At 41.6% G+C, this 12,216-nt stretch overlaps 1 protein-coding gene across 4 annotated transcripts in view; it reads right to left on the bottom strand.

Moving 5' to 3' along the window:
• DMD (dystrophin) overlaps positions 1–12,216 on the bottom strand; it is a 1,885,017-nt gene that overhangs the window by 66,561 nt on the left and 1,806,240 nt on the right. For all 4 annotated transcript variants that reach the window (XM_060234097.1, XM_060234096.1, XM_060234099.1 and 1 more), the window contains one exon: positions 6,746–6,903. In XM_060234097.1, coding sequence (XP_060090080.1) covers positions 6,746–6,903 — 158 coding nt within the window. The remainder of the gene's footprint in view (positions 1–6,745; positions 6,904–12,216) is intronic.

Here is a 12,216-nt window from a genome sequence, read left to right on the forward strand (position 1 = left end):
ACTACTTTGCCAATGAGAAAGAAGAGAAGTGAATCAATGAATCTAGTCTCTTCCCAGTAACCCTCTTGATATCATTTCCACAGTTTTCCACATATATTTATTAAGTTACCAATTTCTCATTTTTCTTTATTACATGCTGCTGTTAGGTACAACTTGAAGCACAAATAACACTTAACAACAAACAGCAATGATCTTCAACATTTATTGTCAAGACATTATAAAACCACCCAAGGATATGAAGAATGACCCATCAGTACTCAAGTATGTTAGATCAAAAAAATGTTCTGCAACAGAAATAGTTTTCTCCGGGGTCCTGTACTATGACATCAGCCCCACCTCCCAGGAGAGGGAGTTCCACAGCCTAAGGACAGCAACTAGCAAGGTTCTCCCACAAGTTTTGACAATCCTGCCTTTCAGACAATGCAGGTTCACACATGAAAGCCTCACACACTAATCTCAGGAACAATTGGACAATCCAACTCAGTTGTTGAGATTAAGAAAAAAAGATCTATTACAGGGTATTTTGAACTAAAGTCATTTAGTGCTTTAAATGTCAAAATCAGCTTCCATAATTGAGTCTGGAAGCAACCTGGCAATCAGGGTAGCTGCAGAATAATAGGAGTTACATGTGTCCGTTATGACATAATCCAGCAAAGACATGTTCTCAGATGTGCCTAAGAGAGCCTTGCACTCTCCAGATCATGATCTGCTGGTCTGTCCCTGGCCGTAGGGACATCCATTTAGCATTGACCAGGACCGCGGCTTTCTCGGCCCTGGCCCTGGCTTGGTGCAACATGCTTTTGTGTGAGATCAGGGCTCTGTGGGACCTTCTACCATTCTGCAGGGCCTATAAAATGGAGCTGTTCCACCAGGTCTTTGGCTGAGGTGGCAGATGTCTAACAAAAAAGCCTCCCCCCGAACCCCAACTGAAAGCACTACATGGTGTGCCTGTGTTACTTTGAAGAAGTTGGCAGCAATTTGTGAGTAGAGATGCCAATCCCTTACTTCAGAGTCGCTAGAAACCGGGGGGGGGGGGAATGTTTGCTGGGCGCTTCATTATTCCCTATGTGGAGATCGATTCTCATAGGGCATAATGGGGAATTGATCTGGAAGTATCGGGGGCTCGGGGGGGGGGCTGTTGTTTGAGGTAGAGGCACCAAATTTTCAGTATAGTATCTAGTGCCTCTCCCCAAAATACCCCCCAAGTTTCAAAATGATTTCTATGAGCCCCAAATGAAGGTACCCCTATCCTTTATTATGTCCTATGGAAGGGAGGCATTTAAAAAGGTGTGCGGTCCCTTTAAATGTGATGGCCAGAACTCCCTTGGAGTTCAATTATGCTTGTCACAACCTTGCTCCTGCCTCCACCCCAAAAGTCTCCTGGCTCCACCCCCAAAGTCCCCAGATATTTCTTGAATTGGATTTGGCAATCCTAGTTTTAACTATTTATTAATCTGTGTACTGTTGTGAAGCCAAATGTCTTAAATATTTGTCTGCAATCTGCCCTGAGCCTCCTTTTGGGGAGGGCAAAATATAAATTAAAAAACCCTTGTTGCTCAATTCTGTGCTTACAGAAACTTCTGGATGACCCTCAAGAACAACTGCAAATAGAGTATGTTGCATTAATCTAATCTGGATGCTACAAACTGTCAGGATGCAATGTACCGTAGTTACTAGACTGGTTTACTTCAGGAATGGCTGCAGTTGCCAAATCAGACAAAGTAGGAAAAAAATGTGATTTCTGAATTGCTTTTGTATGTAGCATATATTTTATAAGAGGAATGTATTCCTTCTATGCTGTTTTAACACTGTCTTCTTAAAATGCATATCAGTATAGTTTGCGCTTATTTCTAAATGCTTCTGAAGTGAAATTGAATGCATGCCATCATTCAACAATGGCAATGACCAGGATCTTTAGATCACATGGTTGATAGCAGGCAGCCTTGCTTCAATCTCCAATAGTCTGCCTCTAGCTGTATAGCAATCTGTCTGTGAATATTGTCATGCACACTTGAAATAATGAATTTTTGAAAGCAGTAGGTTGTATGCAAAGCAGCCCTACTGCAAATATGGAAGGTTCTTCATTTTGCACAAGGCAAGGTCCTCAATTCACCCTTGAGCAGCATCCCCACCCACTGATCCCAAACATCCTTCAGTCCTCAGGAGCAGCTTTGCAGGTGGTATAGGAGGCTGCAGAAGGCAGGTGAGAGGAAAGATAGATGTATGCTTCAGGGGCATTTCTGCTCACAGTTCCTTAGATTTCTATTGTTTCAGATAGGGAGCAACTTAGAGGATAACTAAATAAATAGAAGTGAATTATTGTATGTCCCCCACAAAGTAAATTGCGCTTTCTCTTTTTCAGATTGCCGAAAGCCAGCTCACTATAAAAACCTGACAATAACAGGATTATTATATAAAATCTCAAGATTAATTATAACTGACAGTGCTAAGTAAAAACCACTTTTTTGTACAAACCACATAATGAGATGTTCTATACAGTAAATTTAAGCAGCATGAAAAAAGACTTGGAGAAATGAAGGAGCCTGATTAATAATGTTTGATGAGGTCACCCACACACCCATTGTCATATAGTAAGAATTCCATTGAAGTGGTGCAGTAGGTTCTTAGTTAAGCACAGGGGATCACTTCAAAAAAGTCTTTTATCATGCACAATGTGGTTTAACATTCAAACTGAGACTATAAAAGTTGAGGAAAAAGATTTGTATAAGTGATCCCTTTGCTTCCTCCATCTACTGCATCCACTCCAAAGTTAAAAAACCAAACAAAATAAAAGGCATTTTTATTCTACACTTTACTTTGCATTCTTAGCCAAATATTGCTTAAGGGAGGAAGGAGGACAGCTTTACCATATCAATGAAAACAAGTCTGTGGGTACTTCTCTGAAATGCTAATTCTGACCCTTCAGTTTATTGAACCAGTTTTGTTTTTCAGTACAGACCTTTGTTTTCAGTACGATCTATGCACTTTTTGCCAGAATAACTGCTGGCATTCATGCAGCAAGTTTGCTTTAATTGTTACAGAAATACTTGGGCTTCTAATTATGAGAGACAACTGTTCTAAAATGGCTTTAATATTTACAACTTTGACCTTTAAAAGACCTAATTTTTTTTCAGAGGAACGGTAACTCAAATAATGCCTTCTGTAACATGAACACATTCTAGAGACATATTTAGACACACATATCTAGAGAAATTCTGGTCTATCTAGGGTTGCCAGGTTTGACTCAAAAAATATCTGGGGGCTTTGGGGGTGGAGCCTGGAGAAAGAGTGTGACAAGTGTGACTGAACTCCAAAGGGAATTCTGACCATCACATTTAAAGGGACTGCATGCCTTTTAAATGCCTCCATTTGGAAATAATGAAGGATAGAGGCACCTTCTTCTAGAGCTCACAGAATTGGATCCCCTGGCCCAATCTTTTTGAAACTTGGGGGGTGTTTTGAGGAGATGCATTGGATATTATGCTGAAAACTTGGTGCCTCTACCTCAAAAAAAACCAAACAAACAACCCAGCCCCCTCGGAGCCCCAGATATCTACAGATCAATTCTCCATTATACCCTATGAGAACTGGTCTCCATAGGGTACAATGGAGTGCCCAGCAGACATTTCCCTCCCCTTCCCCTTGCTTTCTGATAACCCTGAAGTGGGGGGGAGCACCTCCAAACAAGGGGATCCCCTGTCCCCGGCTGGGGATTGGCAACCCTAGTTGTATCCCACCCTCTTTGGAATTTTGACAGGCGATTACACTTGAAGCTCAAAGGCAAACTTGCATATGAAACTTCAGACATCACTCCAATCAAGTTTCAGATAGATGCTTAAGACTGTGCTGTTGCCATAGACTTTTAATAGGGTTTAGTTAAACTGCTTTGTTTGGTTTTAAGTTCTGCTGATTTATGACTTTGCTCTTGTTGGTTTGCTTGTTTCACTTTCTTTTGATTGATTGCTGATTTATGGATATTATATGAATTATACAAGATATATGAACAATAAAGCATGGTAAAAACTATTTTATAATAACCATAAAGCATGGTAACAACTATTTCACAATTAGGTAAATCAATGTATGCAAACAAACAGAAAAGATGGTCCATATATCCATTTCATGGGTTCCTTGAGAAATCAAATATGTATCTTGAAACTGACACTACAGGATATTATACTTACTGTTTTTCAGCACATCTTTTAACAGCTTGATGAGATATTGGGAAAGGGTGCTGCTAACTTTCCAGGTAGCAGCACTTTTTACTAATATGTACCTTGTCAATTAGAAGTTTAAATTACTGTAACAAGCTGTTGTTGTTATTTATTTATTTAGCCTCATCCTGGCCAATGCTGGGCTCTAGGTGATGTACAACAAGAGAATGTACATAAAATCAATAAAACCAGTTGATTAAAACAAATTGCAACCCAATTAACATTCTTTATAATGTGAAGCTGTCCTTGAAGACAATTCAGACACATCATTGTCTGCTGATTACTTTCCAGGCCAAAAGGAAGGCTCTAAAACTAAACTTTAAGACTCTTACCCATGTAATCCTAAACAGGGTTATGTACATTTAAGCTCTTTTCCTTCAATGGACACAGAAATGTGCAACTCTGCTTAGAATTGTACAGTTAAGAACCTGGGACAGGATGTTTTCAAGTACAGTGCCTTCCTTGTGAACTGCTCTATTGAGTTCTTTGGGTGTGGCCTCACTCTGTCAGGTTAGATTGCCGTCAGCCAACAAACACAGCTTTCTCAGTATACCATGCTTGCATACATAGTCCTAGTTTGGTAACTTCTAGGGGGAGAGTCAGTTTTTCTTTATTCTGTGTAGGGTTGCCAGGTCTGTGTTGGAAAATATCTGGAGACTTTGGGGTGGGTCTGGAGGAGGTTGGGGTTTGGGTAGGGTAGGGGTCTTGGCATGGTACATCATCGAATCCACCCTCCAAAGCAGCCATTTTCTCCAGGTGAGTTGAACTCTGCCAGCTGGAGATCAACTGTATAAGTGGGAAATCTCCAAGCCATACCTGGAGGCTGGCAACCTGAATTCTACAAGTCGTTTGGGACATAATTTCAGGTTTTTTTCTGCTATGCAAAAACTTTTTTGTTGTTTTACAATATCTGTTTTAAATAGTTCACTGTTTTTCTCATAACTCACTGGAGTTGCCAGGTCTGTGTTAGAAAATACCTGGAGACTTTGGGGGTGGATCTGGGAGAGGGTGGGGTTTGGGGAGAAGCCTCAGCATGGTACCGCACCATAGAATCCACCCTTCAAAGCAGCCATTTTCACCAGGAGAGCTGATCTCTGCAAGCTGGTGATCAGTTGTAAAAGTGGAAGATCTCCAGGCCTTACCTGGAGACTGCCAAACCCTATCTCATCATTAAAGTCCCTTTGGGTTGAAAACACAAAAATGAAAATTAAAAAAAAAGATCGATAATTTTACCCTGTTCTTCTTTCAAGGAGCTCCAAGTGATTCACATGGAATCACTTTCCATTTCCCCCTTTCCCCTTCCCATTTTATCCTCACAACCACCCAGTGATGTAGATTGCACCCCCAGGCGGAATAAAGAGGCAGACAACAGTTGTTGGGAAATGGGCCACTTTATTTAACAGAAACAACTAGGCAAGGAAACAACAAGGACGAGCCTTGGGGTCACTCATGACCCCGCCAAGTCCAGTAAGGGCGAGCCACCCCACCCCCGATCATAGCCATACCCTCATGGCTATAACCGGGCGGCAGACCAACATGTCATCCCCCGATGCCCACCCCGATCGCCAGAAAGGGGCGCCAAAAGGGGATACATGGACCCGATCCGCATATCAGAACATTGAGCCGTAGAGCCCATCTGCCTTCCATACGGATCGTACGCACAACCACAGGAGCAGAGGCCTGGGTGCTCGCCGGCAAGGTCAGAAACCCTTGGGAATTCCGCAAAGTGGCCGAATTAGCTGCCTAACAAAATCCACACCACTGCTGGCAGTACAAGGTAGGCGAAAAACACAACACCCAAGGCCAATTCAGGTGATGCGAAAAAATTCCTACCTGGCCCCTAATAAGGCGACCGGTGGAACCTGTACTACTGCAGGGTGGGCGGGCGGGCCAACGTCTCCACGGAACTGCGTGGAGAGGTCCGGGGCTGAGGCTACTTAAAGCCTCGCCCCCGCCCCCCAGACAATTCCCGGATGCCCGGGAAACTGCCTATAATCCTGCCGGGGCTGCAAATGGCGGCCCCACGGCGCGCAGCCGCGTTGCGGCGCGGCCAGGGTGGGGCCGGATTAGGCTAACAAAGAGCAACTGGCCTAAGATCAATCACTGAGTTTAATATTCCAAGCAAAAAAAATCAAATCCTGGGCTCTGGATTTAGCCATGATATTACACTGGATTTCTTGTTTCAACTTGATCACTAAATTCATTCCTCATTTAATTAGGTGGGCATCCATGACAACTGGTAATGTAGTAAAGAGTCTAGTAGCACCTTTAAGATTAACAAATTTTATTGTGGCATAAACTTTGAGAAACACAGTTCTCTTCATCAGATGCACTGGTAATGTGAATTTGAAGAGCCTGCCATATTTCAGCTACTATGTGAAGAAAATATTTCAACAGTCTACAGAAATACTGTAACATATAATACTAAAAGATAGCCTGTTCACTAACTTTTCTCCCTCTTTAATTGAAAGTGTACAAATATGAGCATGATTTGAAATTTTATAAATATCAAAAAGTAACAATGTACTTACAAACTGGAAACAGCTCCTAACACTGGGTTCAATGTTACTGCCACCAAAAGAAGCAACTTCACCCAGCTGGCGGGGGATCTGGATTGAATCATGCAGGAGGAGGCCCAGACGACGCTGATCACAGAATCCAGTGGGACTGGCTACTTGCTTGAACAGATCTAGAGGCATGAATACCAAGTAGCAAGAAGCAGTTAAACAATGACATCTACCAACTATGACTATATATATTTCAGAACAAATTTGTTTTTGAAGATTCAAATGAGAAATAAATAATCTCATTGTGGTTATATTATTTTTTTAAATGACATTGGTTGCCATTTTACAATTTACCAAGCATTTGGGGGATGCAAACTGTAACAGATCTGTTAGATAATCATAGATATAATAAAAGCTTTGGCTCATCCCTCAATTTTTATTGGAAGTTGTGACAACCACAGGAGTGGCCTTGCACTCTGTCTGTTACCACTCCCCCCATCATTGGGTAGCATCTCTGTGACCTGCCTACTGCTGGCCCTGTCAGGCCAGAGCCCCACCAGTCACCCTCTGACATCTGAGGAAGAGAGTTCTCTACTGAGAGATTCTCCTGGAGCCTTACTGACCACTACTGCCTGTCCTCAGTCCATCTCCCTGCACCAAACAACACTGCCACTATTTTGCCCCCTCCAACTAACACTCTCCACCAAAGTTGCACTCACCCAGTACACCTCCCCCTACTGTTCAGGAGGTGAGGTATATATATTCTATTTATAAATATGCCAGAAACTCCTGCTTATGGGGCAATATTCCACCTCTTCATTTACAGCACAGTCTGTGGTTGAATCGAGTGTGAACTAATATCACGAGGCAGACATACTTGCTTAAGTAACATTCAACTTCATTTAATAACTATAGCAATCAATCAATTCAATTTATTGCATTAGCACATATTGCCATAGCATCAAACAACCAGATTCAGCAATAAAACAAAAGAAACAAGAAGAGAGGAAAAAAAAAACAGAATACCTCGTGCCTTAATACAGTAAGATACAATAAGATACAATAAAACTCAATTTTAATTAATAACTATATACACTGAAGCAAACTCTGAAAACAGTTAAATCTCTTCAACAGACAGAAAAGGAATGTTCTGTCACAACGGGAGGAGGGGGAAGTTCAGCACCAGAGAAACAGACTCTATTCTATACGCTCTATACTCAAGCCCCATTTCCACCTGCAAATAGTCTTCTCTCTTTCTATTTATATTAGGCTACAGTGGGCTGCTTGCTTTAAGAGGCAGGAAGTCATCTGAAGGCTCCCTTTCACTCCCCTCCACAACCTGCAAGTGGGAGGGGGTGAAAGGCAGGCTTATAATGGCTGTCTACCTTCCTGCCTGTCTTCCTGTCATTTCGCTGTCTCCCTGACTTCCTTCTTTCCATTCCCTTTATTTTATTCCTTTCTCCCAAACTTCTACATAACTCTCATTTTATTCATTCCTCTCATTCTTTCTCTGCCTCTCTCTGTCTTTGGCTGTTTCTACACTTGGCAGAAGATCCTTTCTCAGTGCTCATTTGAAAGTGATCATCTGCATTGCATATCATCTTCACTTCTGTCTTGCTTTACATTTTCCGATGTCCTCTACACTCAGTTTGTTGACTGGGCATCAAAAACGGTTTCACCCAAAAGTTGCCTCTCACTTTACAAAAGTACTTTTGAACAGGAGTTTTCCTGAACATACAGAACTAAGGTCATCATTGTAGAACCTTCCCTCCAAGTTTTCAAACTCCTCCCCAAAGCCCCATCCCACATTTCATTGTTGGCTTGCGAGAGCATTGATTCAGGTAGTCGCTAGGTGCACTGCTCAGAGGTGTGTCGGCATGTGCTCTCCTCTGAGCAGAGCTTCCCTTACAAGGAAAGTCCAGCTCAGAGGAGAAAATGCCCAGCTCAGCTGCTCTTGCCTTCAAGGCGAAAGCAGCTGGGCAGGGAGTTGGTGCAGCTTCTCTGAGCGCAACTCAGTGGAGAATGCCTCCACAGTGTGCTCTTGGAGGTGCTCCACACTTCCAAGAGTGCACTGCACAAGCCTGGCATGGCTGGAGCCTGCCCAGCCCTCCTTCCATGCAGCATTGCCTGTTCTTCCTGCAGGCCGAAGCGCAGTGGCAAGGCAGGCATGGAGGGAGGCATGGGGCAGGTGCTGGCCTGGGGTGCCCAAGGCCCTAGCATTAGGCCTGCCCACATCCCAGTCAGGCAAAATAGGCGGTGGTGACATGTGCACCGCTCAGAGGCTGCCTTCCTTTGCAAACAAAGGCAGCCTTCGAGTGCTGATCTCTTCACATACTTGGATAGAGGCACCTTCCTTTGGGGCTCACAGAACTGGACCCCCTGGTCCAATCTTTTTGAAACTTGGAGGGTGTTTTGAGGAGAGGCACCGGATGCTAAGTTGTAAATTTGATGCCTCGACCTCAAAATAGCAACTTCTAGAGCCCCAAATACCCAATGATCAATCCTCCATTATACCCTATGGGAATCAGTCTCCACAGGGAATAATGGAGTCCCCAGAAGACATTTCCTTCCCCCCCCCGGGCTTCCTGATGATCCTGAAGCAGGGGGTGGGTCTCCAAACCAGGGGATCCCTTGTCCTCAACTGGGGATTGGCAACTATTTATACCCGTGAGCTCTTTGTCTTGACATACTCAATCAGGGATTGGCAACCCTACTTTCAATCCACTTCCAATGCACTTTCCAACTGGATTTTACTATGTGAACTGGCAAAATCTAGATGGAAAGTGCTTTGAAACTGGATTGAAACTGCATTATTTAACTTATGTGATTGCAGCCTCTGTCTGTATACCTTCCTTCAATTTCTCTTTCTCTCACTCTTTTCTCCCCATCTTTTTCCTACCATTCTTTCTCGTCTCTTTCTTTTTCTTTCATTCTGTTTGTCTATCTTCCTTCCTGCCACCTACACATTCATCACCCCCCTTCTGAATATTTTTCTAGGGCCCGCTGTATGTCTTCCTACAACGGGCTTTACTGCTAGTTCTGAAATATTTATTTTGCAGCACTTAATTAAAAAGAAAAAAAAACCTGCAAATGAAGGAATGCCTTCTACATTATTATACCTCTTTTTTAAACAAATGGAAGTTAGTTGCTACCATGAAAATATGCCAAAATCATATATACAGTCAAGGTAGACACCCTACTTTTTAACTCATATGTTATCTGGAAAGCCAAATACTTTTTCTAAAGCAAGTATTTTATAACATATGGAATCTAATACTATATTCAAAAGAAAGACATACAGCTCTCCAGTTGTCTCCTGGGAATGTAAATAACCCAGTGAAAAATTTCCCAATATAGAGTTGCATTTAAAATGATTACTCGTTTTAGGAATACTATCAAACAGAAATTCACTGAGGGATGCGATAATCATTGTATTACAAGTACAATTTAATTTTCCATGAATTAGTTATACTGCACATATTTCAGTAATTGTTAAAATTTGCAATAAGAAACCAGGTTATGATCACCTGAAATATTTATTTGCCTATACCTCAGTTACCAATACGTGACCTGAACACATCTTGCTTATTTTTCAAAGGTTTCAGCAAAAATTGACTTTTATTCCTGAAACCTCTTTAATATTTTATTTTGCAGTAAGGGAACAATTCTAAAGAAGTGCCAGCTTTGTATATGTTTTCTAGTACAGTTTTAATATCTGGTTTTATTTTGCCTCCTTTTAATTAGTTGGTTAAAGATATCCAATTCCCAGTCAAGGCTAAGCTCAGTATACTTCATTCAGGAGTCTTCTCATCATAGTGCTAGAGGGTAGGCTTGCCAGCCTCCAGGTAGGGCCTGGCAATCTCCCAAAATTACAACTGACCTCCTGGCTACAGTGATCAGTTCCCCTGGAGAATATGGCAGCCTTGACTATGGCAGGAGGGTGAGTTATATGCCATCACAATGCTTCTGAGCTCCCTCCCCTCCCCAAACACTGCCCTCTCCAACCTAAAACCCCAAATCTGCAGGGATTTCTAATCTAGGGCAGCTCCTGGAGAATTTCTTAGCAGTAGACGTGATCAGGTTGTTGAACTAAATGGAATAGTCTGCCAGTTATCATATACAATCCACCTTTCTTTTTTAGAAGCAGACACCACATGAACTTCACAAAGGACAGAAAATGTCAAAGGAAAATGCTGAAGAATAATCAGCAGCTTTGGAATAGGTAAATCTGTTGAGAACCTCTACTGAGAAATCCCACTGGTTCTCTTGCGGGTCAACTGTTCAACTGAGTATATATATATATATATATATATATATTCCTTCTATTTTTATAACCTTAAGTGTATTCAGACACTTTTCTGAACTAATTTTTAGCAGAGGTATCACATATTGACCAAAAAAAAAAAAAAAGAGTTATTTCTTTAAATATACAGATTCCCTCCACAGAGGTCACTTTTGGAGTCCAAAAATACTTTCAAACATTGTCTTTGCAGTTTCACCATTCCTGAAGGTTCAGGGAAGGTTAAATTAAAAAGCATAGTCCAGATCTAAAGAACAACTATATAACTAGTCCTATGGGTTTGGGGCTTGTCTTTCTGAAACAGAATGTCTACCATGCCACATAGCACACCACTTCTGAAACAAAGGAGACTTTCAAAAAGCAGTTTGTGACATGGTATATTCATCTATTGGCAAAAGGAATCTAAGTTTAAAAAAATCACACTGCAAACAGAAAAGGTATCTGAAATTATGTTTAGAAGAGACATGTTCTCATTTTGGCTGCATATTAAAAGTGGCTTTTGTGTACATCGAGTATTTTATTATAGCTTCCTCTTGATCTTACCGCATCTTTCTGAGTGTAGGCTTAAAAAGATGGACCTCAAAATAATGGGGAATAACCACAATTAATTTTCACAGAAAACATCACACAGTATAAGATTATTTCAAAATGGTAACCTATTATGATAAGCTTCCAAATCCAAATAAAACTTGATTTTGATACAAAACCAACTCTGAGAATCAGCAAATAATAAGAGGAAAAACACATGCAATGCAACAAACACAGCATAATGAACACAAATTAAGAGCAGGGACAAAGAAAGTAATACCTTCTTCAAAAAGATAGGCAAAATTACTGGGACTCAATTTGCTGTTTGTGTATCCCACATGCCCATAGGCAAAATCTGGCAAATTTGTAAGCTGTCTCCTGGAAGGAGTTAGAAAGGAGACGAAAGACATAAAATTGTTCAGATCTTCGCAGAGAGAATTGGCACAATATACTGATGTCAGATACCATTGTAGAATGGGCAATGCAACATGTTCAACAGACTCTACTTTCCCTGTATGACATGAACAAAGCCATTGAGGCAGCAAGACACGATGGTATCTGTCACCCAGAAGGGTGAATTCTCTGATATTTGGAGATCTTATTAGCCTAAAAAGGGGAGGGGGGGCTTAAAACAAGTTAACAATGAATAATGAAACCATTCATGTGT

Source organism: Heteronotia binoei, chromosome 3 (genome assembly GCF_032191835.1).
Source record: "Heteronotia binoei isolate CCM8104 ecotype False Entrance Well chromosome 3, APGP_CSIRO_Hbin_v1, whole genome shotgun sequence".
Lineage (NCBI taxonomy): Eukaryota > Metazoa > Chordata > Lepidosauria > Squamata > Gekkonidae > Heteronotia > Heteronotia binoei.